The sequence below is a fragment of the Phaseolus vulgaris genome, chromosome 5 (assembly GCF_051622355.1).
Source record: "Phaseolus vulgaris cultivar YP4 chromosome 5, ASM5162235v1, whole genome shotgun sequence".
NCBI classification, from domain to species: Eukaryota; Viridiplantae; Streptophyta; class Magnoliopsida; order Fabales; family Fabaceae; genus Phaseolus; species Phaseolus vulgaris.
In genome coordinates this window covers 6686921-6709045 of record NC_143502.1, presented here as the reverse complement: position 1 = coordinate 6709045, position 22125 = coordinate 6686921, and the positions used below count along the sequence as shown (strand labels likewise).

The following is a 22125-nucleotide window of genomic DNA, read 5'->3' as shown; positions in this document are numbered from 1 at the left end:
GATTAAGAGAGTTTATTAGGAATGACTATTTTACACATGTAAGCCAAAAGTGACAAAAATAATACTTGGTTGTAATGAAGGTGATTATAAATCCTTTGAAATATCTTATGCAAGAATTGGACATGAACTAAAAGTTGGGATAAAACAATGTTTTTCTTCTCTTTTACTTTTTTATATAGATATTAATCTATCGTAGTCTATGAGTACCTTACACTCGCATCAACTCTCCTTCCAAAATCAACATGTGTATATTATTTGTTTACTAAGTATATGGCTCTTTTACAAATGCAAATTTATAAATTATTTTGTTATTCACTTCTAGGTTTTTATTTCAAGATAAATATTTATGCAAATGTTCTAATTTTATATATATATATATAACATTTTTACAGTTGGATGTAAAATAATTAAGACATACTTTTTAGATAGATTCATGTTTTTTTTATATAGAAGCTTTTAAGGGAATTTTGTGATCATATACCATGAACGAGATCTACATTCTTCCAACTAAATTATGTTGTCTAGACATTGATAAGGATCATAAAGAGGTGCAAACATTTAACTAGATATCATACTTCCCTTATTTTTTTCAGATCAACATATTATACTTTGTTGATGGAAACTACAAGTGATGATAGTTTTGTGTTTGAAAATTATGGAAACTAAATGTCATGCCATCAGCATGGTTTCTAGCATGGAGAATGATCAGAAACAGATTGCCAACAATGGATAATCTAGCTAGAATAAACATAAACATCCCAAGTGTATTGTGTGTCTTTTATGGGGAACATTTAGAATCAATTAACCATCTTTTCATGAGATGTTCAGTTTCTACTTTTGTATGAAATAAATGTTTTAACTTGATTGGTGAGGTCATAGTAATGCACTGTGTATCAAAGAGTCACTCAGTTTTCTATACGCAGGTTTAAGGGAGCTGAAAACAAAGCTTGGAAATCAAATTGTGTTCAAGAATGGAAGACCAGATCCGGTGGAAATTTTTGCACTTGCCCAACTCAGAGCTTAGTCATGGATATCTGGTAAAGTAAAATCTACTTAATTCACCATATTTTTGCACTTGGGTTTGCATACTCTAACTAGGTTTGATCCCATATCTTGTCTAAACACCATGCAAAACCGGATGTAGGAGGTGATTGAAAATAAATTATGTTAGAAGGCAACATATGTACTAGCAATGTTAATTTGGGTGCTTATAAGAGTTTTGGTCATACAGTAACTGAATTCTTGGTTGGGGTAGGATATAATTTTTGATTAAGAGTTTTTTCCTGATCTTAATCTAAGTGAAATAGAATTGTATTTTTTTTATATAGGTTGGAGTATCTCTCAATAATTCCAAATAACTTAATTCATTCATTGTCGATAAAAAATAATACTTCTCCACTTTTTACTTGACAACTACTTACATACCTATTACGAAAGGACAAATGCATAAACAAACACTGAAGGTGTATGTTTCAATACACTACGAAAACTTGTTTTCTTTATGTTTGTAGCGGAAATACACAAAAGAAAAAAAAATTCATTGTGTATCTTGTTCCACATACACAGCATAAACTGTGGGCGATTATTATAAAGAATTTACTGCATATAACAATTATTAGTCTTTTGGTTAAGAACGGGTATAAAAATTAACTAGTTATAACCAAACCATTTTTTTTTTATTCAGCAGTTATAATTAAATCACATCTAGTTACAAAAACTTATTACGTAATCAGTTATGTAACTAGATATATATTAAAAATTCAATTAAAAGATCAATAATAACTAAAATGGGTTATAATAATATCTGTTGTGTTATGAAGAATGTTTTCATAAAAAAAAAATCTAAAAAGGTGGGGCGAAATAGCCATTGGGAGGTGTGAATAGTAATCCTTATTGATCTATGAATTGTAGTTTTCACTAGTCCAAAAACGTTTGGGTTTTAACGTAGCCCACCACATTGAGTAAACCCATAACCTTTCCAACGGTAACCGCAGCTTTATTGGGCTTTGGGCTTGTCCACTTTTGAAATATACCAGATTCGTCACCAAATATTTGCTGCTTAAAAATCTATATTGTTCATAATAATTATGGTAATAAATGTAGTCTAAAAGACTGGTTCAATTACTTGAACCATCAAAAATAGCAGTTCTAGCTAAGTTGGATCAAAGGTTGGGGTGGGAAAAAATCCATAAAATTTTATATGCTCTACTACTTAACTGATCCAATCTATTATAAATTTAAATAATTTAAATATAAGTAAATGCAAATTCATATTTTCTAAAAATATTAAATATTTATAGATTTAAATCTAAATAATTGATTAAAATCTAAATTCTTATTTTCTAGAAGAAATAGTTTGAATACTTAGAAATCAGATTGATACCAATTTTAAAACTGTAATGTTTTAAAAATTAATTTTAAATCAAGCAATAATAAATATGTTTACTGGATAACAAAGTCCTCTGAAACGTCTTTATATATAGATAAATAAAATAAAAAAATATTAATAAAGATATGATAATACGATTTTAGAGAGTATATCTCCCTCCATGTATATTTCACCTAATTCAATTTCATAATTATAAGTAATATTAATATAAAAACATATATGATGTTTTGATTTTAAGTTTGTCAAGATCGCATTATAAAAAAATTATTAAACACAAACTAATTTTAAAAATTAAAATAATTAATTATTATTTGATTAAATTATAAATCATTTTATAAATTAAAAAAATTATTGGTATATAACCATTAACTACCAAGATTTTAGCTACTTACTACTTTATATTCTAAATTAGTCTTTAGAAAATAAAATATTAGTAGTCAAAACCCACATAATTAATTTTGGTATCAATTTAGAAATCATTTTATAAATTTTTATTAATAATAGAAACCACTTTAGATATGAATAACTTTTTAGTCTCTAAATTAGTATTTAATTTAGTCAATATAATGATTAATTATTTTTTGTCTCTAAATTTAATTGTTATTTAATTATTTTCTTGTAGTGGCATGGTTAGCATTAGTTCTTGTATTTCAAGTATTATTTATTTTGGAACTCGGACCTCCATCACGGTTTTTGTCTTTAAAGGCGTCTTAGAGAGTTCAGGGAAGGATGTGCCCTTAGCCTTAACTCTTAAACGGTGTGGGATGTAGTGGAACAAGCCCCCTCAATCAAGGTCTAAGGGGAACAAGGTTCATTTTTTAAAACCACTTTTCCATTCCCTCCAATGGAGTCCTAAGGAAACAAGGACTCGTCTTTCAAACCACTTTGCCACCCCCAAAGACGACGTCAATGTTCTAACCTCAAATCTATTGAGATAATATTGTCATGATCAATTATCGATTCTGAGGTATTATTTGCTTCGGAACTCAAAGCTCCATCACAGTATACATTAGAGGGTTAAGGGAGTAAGGTGTATTTAAATTGCCCTTGACCTAAATTTTTAAGTTGATGCAATTCTAGCATCATTACATGCACTTAGTAGTTTTCTTCAAGTTGTTTTTTAATTTGTTTATTTTGAATGAATTAGAAGATGCAACGAAGACATGAAGAAATGAAGTATTGGTAGTGTTTGAGAGATGGAATTTGGTTTTTGAATAACTAGGAGGAAATCTATAAGAGTCAAACAAGAAGACTACTCTAGAGAAAGCTTAAGAACAAGAAAAAGCATCAATGATTTTAGCAGCATAACAATTTTTATTTTAATCTAAAAATTACATAGGGAATCAATCTTATTTATAGTAATTTAGATATCTAAACTTGTGACACAAGCTTCTAAAATCCTCTCCACTAACAAAGTGACATGTGGCACTAGTAACTTGGGGAGCAAGCTTCAAAATACACTCCAATGAAAAGTGAACAAGTGGCAAAAGAGACTTGAAGAGCAAGGCAAAGGGGCACTAATGGAGGACCATTCAACAAGCACATCTTTGGCTAAGAAAGCTGAAAAGGATGAAGCTTAATTAGACATATAATTTTTTCTTTCTTCTTAGCAATGTAAATAATTGTACATAATAGTTTAGGAAATTATGTTCGGTCTTATATTCTGGTCCAAGTAGCATAGGATTTCATTTTAAGCCTTGTATTTGGGCCATGGATAGAATAGGTTAATAACCTAACCCTAGAATAGTTACTTAAGCACCACTTATAAGACTTGTGGGAAATTTGCTCGATAAGTTAGGGTTAGGGTTAGGATTTGTGAAACTTTCCATGCAAGTTTCCTTCCCTATAAATAAGACCTATTTCCTCTTGTATTTTCAACCTTGATTTAGATAATAAAATTTTCTAAATTTCTTGCAACATTTCTATTTGTCATGGTTCTCTTTAGAGTAGTCTTCTTCAAGACACTTTCTAGAATCCTCCTAAGTGCTGGCCCAACCTTACACTAGGAACTCAAACCCCAATTTCCATCTATTAAACGTGACTCTAATCCATTTTCCTACATGCTTCTGCCATTATTCCTCATAAAAAGAAGAATAATTATTGATGAGCAAAACTGAATTGCAGCAGGTGCCAACTGGGAGCTTCACATGTGGCTCTTTATGTGGGACATTCTTGGAGTCTTGCAAGCTTCATAGGTGGATGTCCAATATGGATTTTGGATATAAGGCTCAAGGCCCAAAATTCTATGGTACTTGGCCCAAAAATAAAAGGCCCAAAATCTTATTCTATTTGACCTAAAATACAAGGCCCAAAATAAATTACTAAATTGGGTTGTACAAATATTTACAAGGCTAAAAGAATTGGATAAGAAAGTCAATATATTAATCTCCATCAAAGGAGAGCCTTATCAAGCCCTTCTTCCTCTTCCAATCTTCTAGCCCAATATATAGTGGCTGGATGGTCCTCCATCATAAGGGATGTTGGACTAATAAGCATACCGCAACAAGCCCCCAGTCCAAGTCTAAGGAGAACATGTGTATATCTTTGGAACCACTTTTCTATTCCCTTAGTCGAGAGCTAAGGGAATGAGGGTTCGTCTTTGGAACCACTTTTCCATTCCCATAGACAACACCATTGATCTAACCTCAAATCCGTCGAGATAGATTCATTAGAGTCAATCACCACATCTAAAGTATTGCTCACCTTAGAGATAAGAGTTCCATTATAGTTTTTTTCCCTGAAAGGAATCTCAAAGGGTTAAGGGATGAAGGTATATTTTAATTTTCTTAAGCCTCGACTTGTAGGCGACGTGGAACTATTGTGTGTACCAGAATAAACCCCTCCATCGAGGTCTAAGGGGAACAAGGGTTCCTCTTTAGAACCACTTTTGCATTCCCCTAATTGAGGGTTAAAGGAATGGGGGTTCATCTTTGGAACCTCTTTTCCATTTCCACACATAACATGTTTCGACCTCAAGTTCATTGAGATAACATTATTAGGGTCAATCACTGCATATGAGGTATTCTCACTTTAGAGCCCAGAGATCCATGACAGTATAAATGATGATAACATGTAATATGGAGATAGGGAAGAGAGAAAATACACACAACCACTTTATATTGGTTCATATATTGCAACAAACTACTTCTAGTTCTTAATCAACAGACTGAGTTCCACTAAGCAGACCAATAATATGAAGTACACTTCGAGTATTCTTTGGACTCACAGAAACTCCTAGCTAGTCCCTTAAGTATTATTTGGGCTTTAAACCACTTGTGGCTAATCTTTTGAGTATTTTTTCTACAAGTCATTGCTAGCTTAACAAGTATTCTTTTGCGTCACAACTGTTATAATTAATGGCTTAAACAAGAGGAGGGGGATGAATTGTTTGACAAAAGATTTTTGCAAAGATTCGCTAAGAATGAAGTTTTATCAACAATCACAGAAAGAGCAATCAGGGAAACCAAACAATCAAAGCAATTAAAACTGTTTGCAGAAAAACAATCGGTTGAAATTTCGTTTTAACCGGTTGTTTATAGCAGTAGAGACAAAAATCAAATCAAACAGTTTATAATGACTGTGTGAGAGAGAGAGATAGATTACACAATCAATTTATACTGGTTCACTCAACCCCTGAGCTACATCCAGTCCCCAGAACAACCACTGGGTATTCCACTAGCAATCAATCACAGATTACAAACACTTAACACCAGAAAAAGGTGATCTTGACCACACAAGAACACTCACCCTATTTGCTTTTAACACAACCACAGTCAGAACACCCTCTAACCTTACAGGTTAACAAAGTTTACAAGATAGAAAAGAAACAATTACAAGAATAAAAAAGGAACAGAATACACCTGGTATTTCAAGAATCATAGAGCTCCTAAGATCAGTTCTTGAACAAATGCACAACCTTTAGGCAATCTTGCAAAACTTTGAATCAAATCTCTTCTCAAAAACATTTTCAATCTCACTTACTGTGTGTTTTTTAATACAAAGAGAAACCATATTTATAGATCTTAAATCTAGCCGTTTTAGGCAGTTAATCATGAGCCAAATCAGATTTAATTTAACTGAAAACAGATTTAACAAGTTTTTGAAAAGCTATTAAGATATGTGACAATCAACTGGTTGAAATGTCATTTTAACCGGTTGAATTGGTTTCGACAGTTAGTCAATTAAGTCAAAAACAGTTTTAAAAACCTTCAAACAAGTTAAGTGTAAAATAACCGATTGTATCGTGAATTCAACCGGTTGTTTTTCTCTTTGCTTAGAAAAACATTTTTCTCTTCTAAAACAGATTGATTCAGCTTGTGCATAGGATTAAAAATGAATTTTACCCAAATTCTAAACACCCTAGAACTAAGCTTCAATCAAAGCAGCAAAGCATCAAGCTCTCAGCACAGATTTTGGTTTCATTAAAGCTTCCATGTTCTACAATCTCCCCTTATTTGATGAAGAAAAATCCTTGGGATGCTTTTGGAATGTTCTGTTTTAGAATCTTGCTTAACCTGCATTCACAAGTAAAAAAAAGAAATACAAGATAATCTATTCCAGATTAATCAGGCACCACAAATTAGTTTCCACTAGGTGATTTCCAAAGAGGAACATCAGCCAAATCAATTTGAGAAACCAGTCAAACATGCACAGGTGCATAATAAAAAAAAAATCGATTATTTCGCAGGAATAACCGATTAAAATATGTATCAATGTTTATAACAAGTAAAAAACCAATTAGAGCAATGTTCAATCCAAATGTGCAAACAAAACATATGCAAATATAGGCACATTACAACCCAAAGCACACACTTCTCCCTCTATTTGTCTTCACAAATATAGTGACAGAAGGATTAAAAACAACAAAAATTCAAGATAAGGCTTGTAGATCAATTATTCCCAATTCATTTCTTAAAACCTGTCTTTGGATAAGGGTTTTGTGAAGATGTCTGCAAGCTGTTGTTCAGTGGCAACGAATTGAATCTCACAGCCACCATTACTGGCATGATCACGAATAAAGTGATGTCGAACCTTAATGTGTTTGGTTCTGGAGTGTTGAACTTGATTCTTTGTGAGATTAATTGCACTTGTGATGTCACAAAATAAAGTAACCTTGCTGACTTTCAACCTAAAGTCCTTCAATTGTTGCTTGATCCATAAGATTTGTGCATAGCAGCTCCCTGCAGCTATGTACTCTACACAAGCTTGCTTTTTGTTGTGCCATGATATAAGGCTTGAACCAAGTAGATGACATGTCCCACTTGTGCTCTTTCTATCCAATTTAAATCCTGCAAAATTAGAATCAGAGTATCCAACTAAATGAATAGGAGAGTGTGAAGGATACCATAAACCCACAGATGTTATTCTTTTAAGATATTTTAGGATTCTCTTGGCATCTTTAAATAGATTCCCTTGGACTAGATTGGAACCTTGCACAAAGGCAAACAACAAACATAATATTAGGTCTACTTGCAGTGAGATATAGTAAGGAACCAATCAACACCCTGTATTTAGTTTGGTCCACTATTGTTCCAACTTCATCAACACTCAAGTAACAGTTTATATACATGGGTGTTGTTGCAGCTTTACAACTCTCCATCTCAAGCTTTTTGAGAATGTCTTTACAGTACTTAGATTAACACAAGAAGATGCCTTCTTTGGATTGCTTTATCTGCAACCCAAGAAAGAAAGAGAGTTCCCCCATCATTGACATCTCAAATTCCCCCTGCATTGTTGTTACGAATTCTTCACACAATTTTGTTAGAATGGATGACTTTAAACTAGAGGGGGGGGAGTGAATTGTTTAAAGAGGGTTTTCGCAAACTTTTAAAACAAGAATGAAATTATCACAAGAAACAATTGATAAGAAATTCAGTTTGCCAAAACAACAATAAAAAACAGCAGTACCAGAAAAATAATCGGTTGTTTCACAGTAAACAAAACTGCATTTAAAGAGTTAGGGATAGAGAGATTGCACATTTCTTGTGATGCTCTTCAAGGGTATTCCACATTTCTTTAGCAGACCTACATTCTGAAACCTTGAGCAGTTCATTAGAATCAAGTGCAGATACAATGATGTTCATAGCTATACAATCAAGATGTTCAATTTCAGAAGAATCATTTTCAGATATAGACATGAGACAGTTCTTTGTAATGACATTCTAGATTTTCTTATCTAAAGATTAAACAAAGAATTTCATTCTTATGCACCATAAATCATATTTCATACCACAAAACAAAGGTGGTTTGTTTAAACATGCACCTTCCCCAAAAGAAAACTTTTCAACCATTTTAAAAACAGTTTTAGGATAAACTTGAATAACTTTCAAGAACCAAGTTCTTGATGCCAATTGTTAGAATGGATGGCTTTAAATTAGAGGGGGGGTGGGGGGTGTGAATTGTTTAAAGAGGGTTTTCGCAAACTTTTAAAATAAGAATGAAATTATCACAAGAAACAATTGATAAGAAATTCAGTTTGCCAAAACAGCAATAAAAAACAGTAGTACCAAAAAAACAATCGGTTGTTTCACAGAAACAATCGGTTGTTTATACCAGCAAACAACAAACAAAACTGAATTTAAAGAGTTAGGGATAGAGAGATTGCACACAAATGTTTATACTGGTTCACTTCAAACCCAGAGCTACATTCAGTCTTCTCAGAAACCCTGAGGAAATCCATTAAGCAATCACAACTTGATCACTTACACCACAACCAAGAAAGTGACCTTGAACACCTCAAGACACACACTCTTCTTGGCCAACACACCAATACTAAGATTGCTGATCTTGATCCCCTCAAGAACACAATCTCAGCAAACACCGAAATGAAACTTGTTTCACAGAGTACAAGGATTACACTTGTTACAGAAGATAATCTGAAATCAATACAAGTAGAATCCTATTCCACAAACTTTGATCAATCACAAACTTTTAGCAATCTCTGCTCTTTGAAAAACTCAAAAACTCTTAGCAAAAACTTGTTCAAAGATTGATTCTCAAATCTATTTTTCTGAATTTAATCAAAGATGTAGTTTGTTATCAAATCTTAACAAACTCTTAAATTGCATTAAAAGATTGGTCAAAGCATTTAATGACTGGAGCGTAAGTAGTTAAATTATTTAAAGCTCAGTCAAAGATAAAACAATTTTTCTGTTATGGTCCCAAAACAAACAATCGGTTGTTTCCTCGAATCAATCGGTTGTTTTGGTTCTAACAGTTCAACCATTTGAAAAACAATTTTCAATCTTTTCTTAAAACATCTAAGTATAAACAATCGGTTGTTTCGACAAAACAATCGGTTGTTTTAACTTAGTTTGAAAACATTTTACTTTCACAAAGATTGAGAATGCCTATGCTTTAGATTCGATCAAGGAGTGGATTACAACACTCAAACTACCCAGAACTAAACTAAAACAGCACAGCAACAGCAAGCATAACCAAGGCTTCAACATCCTTCAAAGGGTTTGGATTCTTCAAAGCTTGAACACCACTAGGTTCAACAAATTTATCATTAGAAGAGCCAAAAATAATGTCATCAACATATATTTGAACTAAGATTACAGCAGAATTAGATTTTTTAATGAAAAGGGTTTTGTCAATCTTCCCTTTTTCATAGTGGTGAGATAGAAGAAAACAACTTAACCTTTCATACAACTGTCTTGGTGCTTGCTTAAGATCATACAAGGCTTTCTTCAACTTGTATACATGGTTGGGATATATATGGTCTTCAAACCCGAGTGGTTGTGATACAAAGATTTCTTCATTCACAATTCCATTCAGGAAAGCGCTCTTCACGTCCATTTGGAATGGCTTGAATCCATTCATGCATGCAAAAGCTAGTAAGAGTCTCACAGCTTCTAACCTTGCTACTGGTGTGAAAGTCTCATCATAATCTATCCCTTCTTCTTGGTTGTAACCTTTAGCAACAAGTCTTGCCTTGTTCCTTGTGATGACCCCTGAATCATTTGGTTTGTTTATGAAAACCCATTTTGTTCCTATGACATTCATTTGAGTTGTTCTAGAGACCATACATCACTCCTTACAAATTGGTTGAGCTCCTCATGCATAGCAGCAGTCCAATGTTCATCTTTGAGTGCTTCATTGATTGTCTTTGGTTCAATCTTGGAGACAAACGTTGTATGATTGCTGAAGTTTGCTACTGTCCTTCTTATAGATACACCCTTATTGATATGCCCAATGATGTTTTCAACAGAAAGATCTCTGGGGATCCTCCACTCTTTTGGAAGATCGCACTGTTGCAGATTTTCAATCGGTTGTTTCGCAAAATTAACCGGTTGATTTTTTGTACAGTTTTCCAGATTCTTCAAAAAGATATTTTGCTTATCTTCTTTTGTACTAATATTTATTGGAACTTGGTCAAAATTGTTAGTTTCATAAAAAACAATATGTACATATTCTTCTACAGTCATAAGTTTCTTATTGTAAACTCTATATGCATGACTGGATAGGGAGTAACCAAGGAAAATACCATTGTCAGCTTTTGCATCAAACTTACCAAAACTATCTTTACCATTGTTTAGGATGTAGCATTGACATCCAAATACCTTTAGGTGTCCTATGTGAGGCTTCCTTCCATTTAGTAGTTCATATGGAGTCTTTTTTAGAATTGGCCTAATAAGAACACGATTCATCGCATAGCATGTTGTACTTACTGTATCAGCTCAAAAACACTTAGGTAGAGATGATTCGTTCAGGATTATTCTTGCTAGTTCTTCAAGTGATTTGTTCTTCCTTTCCACCACACCATTTTTCTGAGGTGTCCTTGGTGCAGAGAAGTTGTGAAAGATACCTAGCTTGTCACAAAAGGTGCTGAATTTCTCATTCTGAAATTCTCCACCATGATCACTCCTAATTGCACCAATATTGCCGCAACAGGTGTTTTGTAGCCTCTTGGCTAGCTTCTTGAATTCAGAATAAGCCTCCCTTTTTTAATGTAAGAATGTTTTCCATGTGAACCTGGAAAAATCATCTACTACAATAAGAGCATAATAATTTCCTCCAAGGCTCATAGTTCTTGAAGGACCAAATAGATCCATATGTAGCAGCTCAAGGGGCTTTGAGGTGGAAACAAAGTTTTTCAGTTTAAAAGATTGTTTTGTTTGTTTTCCCTTTTGGCAAGCTTCACACACATGTTCCTTCTCAAACTTGAGTTTGGGTAAGCCAATAACAAGATCATTTGAAATCAACTTATTCAAGTGATGCATATGTATGTGTGCAATTCTTCTATGCCAAAGCCATGATTCTTCATGATTTGTCAAAAGACAACCAATAGATGTGGAATTAGAGATATCAAGTAGATAGACATTATTTTATCTCTAACCAACCAACAGTACTTCCTTTGAGTTTGGTCGACAAATCTCACAGGAGTTAGTTCTGAATGTGACTTGGTATCCTCTATCACAAAGTTGGCTTATGCTGAGTAGGTTATGTTTATCATGAATTAGAAAGCTATTTTCATTACCTATGGTGCCTTTTCAAGGATCTTTCCTTTGTTATTGTCTCCATAGGTCACATGCCCTTCCTGTTTAAGAGTGATGCTAACAAACTTTGATGCATCTCCAATCATGTGCTTGGAACAACCACTGTCCAAGTACCATAAATGTTGTTTTCTCATCAAGAAGTCCTACAAAAATTAAAATCAGGTGGCAAGATCTGGGCCTCTAATAAATTTGGGTCCATGTAGGTTAATATGTTTGTTAGGAACCTTAGGATTCTTGGGAACCCACTTTAGGATACCTTTAGGGAAAGAAAATTTGTGAATTTTAAAAAATCTCACAGAGTGACCCTTTCTCATACAGTAGAAACAACAACCGGTTGTTTTGACCTTTCAATCGATTGATTTTTTGTAATGGTTGAAAAAGGTTTTAAACAGCCACTGTTCTTGGTTTGTGGGTTAAAACCCGAACCAGATTTTCCAAAAACACAACTTTGAGATGCTAAAACATTCTCAAGATTGGATTTGCCTTTTGAAATTATGTCTACTATTTTCATGAGATACAAAACTTTCTTTTGAAAAGATTCACAGTTTTTGCAAGAACTAGATTCACAATTGCAAAAAGAATTTTGATAAATTATTTCTAAGTTTTCAAAATCAGTTTTTGAAATGTTCAATCTTCTTCCAAAACTTTGACTCTATCCTTCAACCAGTTGTTTTTACTTTTCAACCGATTGTTTGAAAGGGTTAATCTATTAGCTTCTTCATGAGTCTCTTTAAAAGCCTCAAGAAGTTGATAATAACTATCACATTTGGTAAAGGAAGATGTACTCACATTGTTTGATGCAGACTCTTCTCTTGCCATCAAACAAACATCCATTTTAGAAGCTGCAGAGGATGATCCAGCAGAAGACTCATCACGGTCCTGCCAAGCACTTCTTGAATCTTTATGAATTCTTTCAAGAGTATCTCATATCTATTTAGCCGAGACACACTCTGAAACTTTAAGAAGTTCATTAGAATCAACAGAAGAAACAATAATTTTTTTAGCTACACAATTAAAATGATCTTTTTCATTTTTAGACAAAACAACATTAGTTTCAAACAAGTATATGAAAGAATTGTTTGTAATGACATTCCAGATTTTTCTATCTATTGAGTCAACAAAAAATTTCATTCTTATACACCACAGTTGATAGTTCACACCACATAATAGAGGTGGTCTATTTAAAGAAGCACCTTCCCCAAAAGAAAACTTGTCAGTCATTTAAAAAAACCAGAACTTGAATAATTTTCAAGAACCTAGCTCTTGATGCCAATTGTTATAATTAATGGTCTAAACAAGAGGAGGGGGTTCAATTGTTTGACAAAATATTTTCGCTAAGATTGGCTAAGAATTAAGTTTTATCAACAATCACATAAAGAGCAACCAGGGAAGCCAAACAATCAAAGCAATTAAAATTGTTTGCAGAAAAATAATCGGTTGATTTTTCGTTTTAACCGATTGTTTATAGAAGTAGACACAAAATCAAATCAAACAGTTTATAATGAGTGAGTGAGAGTGAGAGAGAGAGAGAGAGAGAGAGAGAGAGAGAGAGAGAGATTACACAATCAAATTATATTGGTTCACTCAACCCCTGAGCTACATCCAGTCCTCAGAACAACCACTGGGTACTCCACTAGCAATCAATCACAGATTACAAACACTCAACACCACACAGAGGTGATCTTAACCACACAAGAACACTCACCGTCTTTGCTTTTCACACAACCACAGTCAGAACATCCTCTAACCTTACAGGTTAACAAACTTTACAAGTATAGAAAAGAAACAATTACAAGAATAAAAAAGGAACAGATTGCACCTGGTATTTTCGGAATCACAGAGCTCCTAAGATCAGTTCTTGAACCAATGCACAACCTTTAGACAATCTTGTAAAACTTTGAATCAAATCTCTTCTAAAAAACGTTTTCAATCTCACTCTCTATGTGTTTTTGAATACAAATAGAAACCATATTTATAGCTCTTAAATCTAGCCATTTTAGGCAGATAATCATGAGCCAAATCAGTTTTAATTTAACTGAAAATAGATTTAACAGGTTTTGAAAAGCTGTTAAGAAATGTGACAATCAATTGGTTGAAATGTCGTTTTAACCAGTTGAATTGATTTTGACAGTTAGTCAACCAAGTAAAAAACAATTTTGAAAACCTTCAAACAAGCTAAGTGTAAAACAACCGAATATATTGTGAATTCAACCGGTTGTTTTTCTCTTTGCTTAGGAAAACATTTTTCTCTTTTAAAACAGATTGATTCAGCATTTGCATAGGATTAAGAATGAACTTTACACAAATTCTGAACACCCTAGAACTAAGTTTCAATCAAAGCGGCAAAGCATCAAGCTCTCATCATAAATTTGGTTTCATCAAAGCTTCCATGTTCTACATACATTCCTTCCCTAAATGGCTGGGCATAAGCTAAAATGATAAGCACAACCCCTATTACTGTAAAACAACCTTATTCTACTGAAATTAAAAATAAAGACACTAGTTGATGCTCAGCTCCCATGGTCTTGGCTCTACTCCTTGTGATCCTCTGGGAAGACTAGGCGTTGAAGCATTGGCTAGAGGGGGATCCTGACCTAGCCCTGTATCTTGAGTCAGGCTCCGAGTCATCCTCCTGGAAAGTTGGAATTGGTCAGTGGGTGCTCTCTCAAGTCCTCATTAGCAAGCTAGGGTTAAGGTATAAGAAACTTGGCTTGCAAGTGTTAGAATATGTGGCAAATAAATAAGAGGGGGTGAATTGTTTTCAAGAGATTTTCACATTTTCACAATTGTTGTCACATTGAAAATTTCATAAAAATAAACTAAAATCATTGTTCAATCAATTGTAAGAAGATAAGCAAACATAAAAACAGAATATAAACTAGTTGTTATGTTTAATTAACTGATTGAATTACTACCCAAAAACTAGAGAATAGTAATACAGTAAAATGATAAAGATAGAGAGAATCACATAGAGAATTTTATACCGGTTCACTCTTAACCAAGAGTTACATCTAGTCCTCAGTATACGACTGAGAATTCACTAAACACAAAATCAAAGATTACAAGAATTACAAACAAGAACTTTGATTCTTGAACCCTTTAAGAAAGACAAATTCTTACAAACACAACAAAAAAAGCAGAAACCTTATCTGGATTAACCTAAGAACAAATTACAAGTAAGTATGAAACAAAATCACCTGAGTTTATCACAGAGTATGAATACAACAAATTACAAACTCTGGAAAAGCTTATTCACACAGCAAAATGATTCAAGAATGAAAGTAATTTCCAAGAATTTCAAAGACTATTTCTATTCTATTGTCTTATACGAAATTTATTACCTTTAAAATTTCCAGAAAACACCTTTATATAGTTTTCAAATGATTGCTAAAACAGTTTTTCAAATTAAAAACATCTTGAAAAAAATTAAAAAAAAAACTTTTAAAACATTTAATTGATTTACTAAAATAACCTACTCTTTCCATTTAACAAAAGAAATCAACTAAAACACTTATTTATTGAAACGACTGGTTGATTTCATTAAACAGAAAAGACTAAAACCTTTAATATTAAAGTCTTAAGAACAAACTGAAAACATTTTACTTTTAAATGATTAAAAAAACTTTAGTATTTTCAGTCAGTTGATATGAAAAATCAACTTGTTAAAAACTTTACTAAGGATACAAGGCTTCAAGTTAAGTGATTTTAATTGATTAAAACTTGAATCAAAAGTTTTTAAAATGTTTTCTTGGCGGTCTTGAATCATAATACGTAGTGAAAGAAATACAACAAAATTTACCTAAACACACATCCAAAGTTTTGCAGACTTCAAGGTTGAGCTTTGATCACATCAAATTCATCCACTTTAGTCAACAACAAGTTTCCTTTCCTATAAGTAGGGTCTTCAACTACATGAAAATGTAGACTTGAGTTATGTAATGAAATGCTTGAAGGTCTAATTAGCTCCAGACAAGGGGGGTTGAATGGAGCCATCACTCAATTGATGGAATGTTAGAAATCAAATCAGTAATCCAAACAAAAAGTATAGGGAAAGAGATACACAGAGATTTATACTTGTTTACCTACCAGTAAGGGTTATGTCCGGTTCCCTTGAGCAACCCACTCAAGATAGTTTCACTAACAAGTATTCTACACTTCTTCAGGTCATCGATATTCTACACTTCTACAGGTTACAAGTATTCTCAACCTCTTCAAGTTCACCCAGTATTCTTAACCTCTATAGGTTCTCCAAGTGTTATCTGTTACAATTATAGGCCTTAAACAAGAGGGGTGAATTGTTTTTGAAAGATTTTCGCAAGTATTGAAGGTAGAGTGAAAAGCTATGAAGAATTAATCAATTAAAAATGTGTTCAACCAAATAGAAAATTGTTTTTAAGTTGATTCCAGAAAATCAACCAATTGTTTCACGAAACAATCGGTTGTTTATACCAGCAGATTTTGAAAAGCAAAGATAAAGAGATTCACACAAGATTTTTATAATGGTTCACTCTTAATCAAGAGATACATCTAGTCCTCAACTAACCACTAAGAATTCACTATGTAATCAAACCCAAATTACAAACCACACACCAAAAGTTATGATGTTGATCCCTTCAAGAACACACACTACTTTTGGCAAACCACACAGTTTTAATAAACACTTTTTGAAATTGCACCACACCAGAACACCCAGAAATATAATGTTCAAGGAAGAAGGGAATAGAATACACCTGGGTAAGTCAAAGATTAAAGTTCAAAATTAAAAGACCCAATCCTATTCCACACTTGAGATGATAAAAAGGCTCTTTGAAATCTTGAAAATTGTTTTTGATTAATGTTTCTTTCTTAGTTAATGCATAGGAGCGTAAAACAACCTTTATACTCCAATCAGATGGTAGAAGCAGTTAAATCAAAAATCAAAGTTGTTAGAATCATTTAAAACAGATTGGAACAACTTAACATAATTATGTTAAGGTTTTCAAAAAAACAACCAGTTGAATTCTTGAAATTGTTGAACCAAGTGGTGTTCAATGTTTTGAAGAATCCAAATCCTTTGAAGGATGTTGAAGCCTCTGCTTTGCTTGATGTTGCTGTGCTGGTTTAAGCTTTGTGCTGGGGCAGTTTATATGTGGTAATCCACCCTTGTATTAAATCTCAAGCAATTAGCATCTCAATTCTTATGAAAGTAAAATGTTTTTCAAACTAAGTTGAAACAACCGATTGTTTTGTCGAAAAAACCGATTGTTTATACTTAGGTGTTTTGAGAAAGATTGAAAATTGTTTTTGAATGGTTGAAACTGTTAAGTACCAAAACAACCGATTGATTCGAGGAAACAACCGATTGTTTGTTTTGGGACCAAAACAGAAAAACTGTTCTCTTTGACTGAGCTTTAAATGCTTTAACTGTATACGCTCCAGTCATTAAATGCTTTGACCAATCTTTTAATGCAATTTAAGAGTTTGTTAAGATTTGATAACAAACTATATCTTTGAATATATTAAGAAAAACAGATTTGAGAATTAAGAATCTTTTGACAAAGTTTTTCTAAGAGTTTTTTTAAAGTGCTGAGATTGCTTAAGAGTTTTGTGATTGATCAAGGTGTTGGAATAGGATTCTACTTGTATTGATTTCAGATATTCATCTGTAACAAGTGTAATCTTTGTAATCTGTTGAACAATTTGTTTCTGTGTTTGCTGAGATTGGGTGTGTGTTCTTGAGGTGTTCAAGATCAACAATCTTAGTGTTGGCCAAGGAGAGTGTGTTTCTTGAGGTGTTCAAGGTCATTCTTTTGGTTGTGGTGTAAGTGATCAAGTGGTGATTACTTAGTGGTTATCCTCAGGGTTTCTGAGAAGACTGGATGTAGCTCTTGTTTGGAGTGAACCAGTATAAACAACTGTGTACAATTTCTCTATCCCTATCTCTTTAAATTCAGTTTTGTCATTTTGAAACTGGTATAAACAACCGATTGTTTTTCCAGCTTTGTGCTTTTGCTGTTTGTTTTGAAAAACTGAATCCTTAATCAAGGTTCTTTTGAAGAATTTTCATTCTAAGTTTAAAAAGATTGCTAAAATCTCTCTTAAACAATTCACCCTCCCTCTCGTTTAAGGCCATATATTCTAACAATTGGCATCAAGAGCTTGGTTCTTGAAAGTTATTCAAGTTGATCTAAAAATTTTTTCTATGGCTGGAAAGCTATCTTTTGAGGAGGGTGCTTCAATCTACAAACCACCTTTATTCTGTGGATTGAATTATAAGTTTTGGGAAGCAAGAATGAAAATCTTTATTGAATCTATTGATCAAAGAATTTGGGACTCAATTGAGAATGGCCCTTACATTCCAAAGTTCAAAAAGGATAACTCTTTCATTACAAAACCTTTGTCCAAATGGACAAATGATGAATGTAAGATGGCTCAGCTTGATAGGTCTGCTCAAAACATTATTGCTTCTGCACTAGATACTAATGAATTTTTCAGGATATCAAAGTGCAAAACTGCTAAGGAAATGTGGGAGACACTCAAGGCTGCTCATGAACCAAAGGAAGCAATGACAAAGAGTCAAGCAAGAAGGAAGAGAAGGCAAAATAAGAAAAGCCTCAATCTATGCTTAATGGCCAGAAGGGAGGATGACTCAAGTAGTGTAAGTTCATCAAACTCCTCAAACTCTGAAAATTATGGTAAATTACTTCAAGCCTTTCTAGAAACACATGAAGAAGCCAACCGATTGGCTCTCTTGAACAATCGGTTAAAAGAAAAGAACAGCTGGCTTGAAAACAGAGTAAAGGCACTAGAAGAGGATTTAGAACATTCAAAAACAGATTTTGAAAATCTGGAAATCATTTACAAAAATTCCTCTTGCAAGTGTGATACTCTAGTTTGTGAAAATTGCGAAAATCTTGAAAAGAAGGTCCATTATCTTGTTAAAACAGTGGATAAGCTTTCTAAAGGCCAATCAAACTTTGAGAGTGTGCTAGCATCTCAAAATTGTGTTTTTGGAAAATCTGGATTTGGTTTTAATCCACAAAACAAACAAGATAGATTTTCAAAATCATTTTCGAAAATGCCAGAAAAATAATCGATTGGACCATCGAAACAATCGATTGTTACATGCTTCTATTGCATGAAAAGAGGCCATTCTGTGCGATTCTGTAAAATCAGAAAACATGTTGTTCCTAAAGGGCTTATGAAGTGGATTCCCAAGGGAAATAAAGCTTTTATTGATGAGTATAAACCAGATGGACCCACATTCATAAGGGGACCAAACCTTTGTACTTGAAAATCTCTTTTGTAGGAAATCTTGGAGGAGAGCAAGCAATTGTGGTACTTGGACAGTGGATGCTCCAAACATATGACAAGGGACAAATCAAAGTTCCTGAGAATATCCTTTAAGCAAGAGGGTCATGTCACCTATGGAGACAACAACAAAGGAAGAATTCTTGGGAGAGGATCCATAGGAGATGAGAGCATCTTGGTGATTCATGATGTGCTCTTTGTTGAAGGCCTAAAGCATAATCTGCTGAGCATTAGCCAACTCTGTGACAAGGGGTATCAAGTGATGTTCAAGACAAACACATGTGAAATCTGTCTACCCAACACCAAAGAGGTAATGTTGGTAGGTAAGAGAGTTAATAATGTGTATCTTCTAGATATCTCTTCACCATGTTCAATTGGATGTCTTCTATCCAAGCAAGATGAATCTTGGCTTTGGCATAGAAGAATTGCTCATATTCACTTGAACCATTTGAACAAGCTAATATCAAAGGATCTTGTGATTGGGTTGCCAAAACTCAAGTTTGAGAGGGATCACATTTGTGAAGCATGCCAAAAAGGGAAACAAGGGAAAAGTTCTTTTAAAACCAAAAATGTTGTCTCTTCATTGAGACCTCTTGAACTCCTTCACATGGATCTCTTTGGACCCTCTAGAACTATGAGTCTTGGTGGAAATTATTATGCTCTTGTTATTGTTGATGATTTCTCTAGGTACACTTGGACCTTGTTCTTGGAATCAAAGAGTGATGCCTTTGCTGCATTCAAAAAGCTAGCAAGAAGACTACAAAACACAAAGAACAGCAACATAGGTTCTATAAGGAGTGACCATGGAGGAGAATTTTAGAATGAGAAGTTTGTCAAGTTCTGTGAGAAGTTGGGGATTCTACACAATTTCTCTGCTCCAAGAACACCACAGCAAAATGGAGTTGTAGAGAGGAAGAACAAGTCTCTTGAAGAGCTTGCAAGAACAATGCTTAGTGAATCATCACTTCCTAAGTATTTTTGGGCAGATGCAGTGAGTACCTCTTGTTATATGATGAATAGGGTACTTATAAGGCCCATTTTGAAAAAAACTCCATATGAACTTTTCAATGGAAGAAAGCCCAACATCAGTCACCTCAAAGTCTTTGGCTGTAGCTGTTTTGTTCTCAAAAATGGAAAGGAAAGCTTGGGAAAGTTTGATGAAAAAGCTAAACTTGGTATTTTCATTGGTTATTCACTCACAAGCCATACATATAGAGTCTACAACAAAAGGTTGATGACTATAGAAGAATTTGTTCATGTTGTCTTTGATGAGGTAGATCGCAGAATCAGTCAGATCCTAAAGATCAGTGCTGAGGAAGATGAACAGAGCATCAGTTTGGAGAAGCTGGAAATCTGTGCAGAAAAACAACTGGTTGATTCGCAGAAACAACCGATTGAAATTCTGCAACAGAGTGAGCTGCCCAAAGAGTGGAGGATTCCTAGAGATCTGTCAGTGGATAACATCATAGGGCAGATAAAGGAAGGTGTCTCCACACGTAGCTCCATCTCAAACTACTGCAGGCACACAACTTTTGTATCTCAAATTGAACCAAAGTCAATTGAGGAAGCTATCAAGGATGAGAAGTGGGTTGAAGCTATGCATGAAGAGCTAAATCAGTTTGAAAGGAATGAGGTATGGTTTCTTGTCCCTAAAACTAATGAAATGAATATTATTGGTTCGAAATGGGTTTTCAGGAACAAGCTAGATGAGGATGAAGTGATCACAAGGAACAAAGCAAGGCTAGTTGCCAAAGGCTACAATCAATAAGAGGGCATAGACTATGGTGAAACCTTTGCTCCTGTGGCTAGATTGGAGGCTGTGAGGCTGCTGCTGGCCTTTGCATGTATGAGTGATTTTAAACTCTTCCAAATGGATGAAAGAGTGCCTTCTTGAATGGCTACATCAATGAGGAAGTCTATGTAGATCAACCACCGGGTTTTGAAGATCACAAGTATCCCAACCATGTCTTCAAGTTGAAGAAAGTTTTGTATGGACTGAAACAAGCTCCAAGGCAGTGGTATGAGAGGCTTAGCAACTTTCTGCTATCTCATGGTTATGAAAGAGGAATGGTAGACAAAACTCTCTTCATTAGAAATCAAATGCAGAAATAATTATTGTGCAAATCTATGTTGATGACATCATCTTTGGTGCTATACAAGATAGATTGTGTGAAGAATTTGTGGCTGCAATGAAAGGTGAGTTTGAAATGTCTATGATGGGAGAACTATCTTTCCTTCTTAGATTGCAGGTTAAACAAACAAAGGATGGGATTTTCTTAAGTCAATCAAAGTATTGCAAGGAGATTCTCAAGAAGTTTGAAATGGAGAATTGCAAAGAAGCAAGCACTCCAATGCCATCAAGCTGTTACATGGATGCGGATGCTGCTGGAAAGAGTATAGATCAAACAAAATACAGAGGTTTGATTGGATCTTTGCTTTATCTAACAGCTAGTAGGCCGGACATCATGTTTGCGGTGTGTCTATGTGCAAGATATCAAGCAAATCCTAAAGAGTCACACTTCAAAGCTGCAAAAAGAATTCTGAAATATCTCAAAGGAACATCATCTATAGGACTATGGTATCCTTCTCACTCTCCAATACATTTAATTGGTTATTCAGATTCTGACTTTGCAGGTTGCAAGCTAGATAGAAAAAGCACAAGTGGCACTTGTCACCTTCTTGGCTCAAGCCTAATCTCATGGCATAGCAAGAAGCAAGCATGTGTTGCTCTCTCTACTGCTGAGGCTGAATATATAGCTGCTGGTAGTTGTTGTGCACAGATTCTATGGCTCAAGCAACAACTTGCAGATTTTGGTTTACAAATCTGCAAGGTTCCCTTGATGTGTGATAACACAAGTGCAATCAATCTTACCAAAAATCTTATTCAACACTCAAGGACCAAACATATTGAAATAAGACATCATTTCATCAGAGATCATGTGCAAA

At 34.0% G+C, this 22125-nt stretch overlaps 1 protein-coding gene across 1 annotated transcript; it reads right to left on the bottom strand.

The window, feature by feature from the left end:
* Positions 1-10392: 10392 nt before the first annotated feature.
* LOC150027450 (uncharacterized) lies at positions 10393-11040 on the bottom strand. Its single transcript, XM_090302852.1, has one exon. It carries the CDS (start codon positions 11038-11040, stop codon positions 10393-10395), a length of 648 nt encoding a protein of 215 aa, XP_090158978.1.
* Between the last annotated feature and the right edge of the window lie 11085 nt (positions 11041-22125).

Coding starts and splice junctions, on each gene's coding strand:
- LOC150027450 (XM_090302852.1), bottom strand. CDS start 11,040: ATGAATCGTGTTCTTATTAGGCCAATTCTAAAAAAGACTCCATATGAA.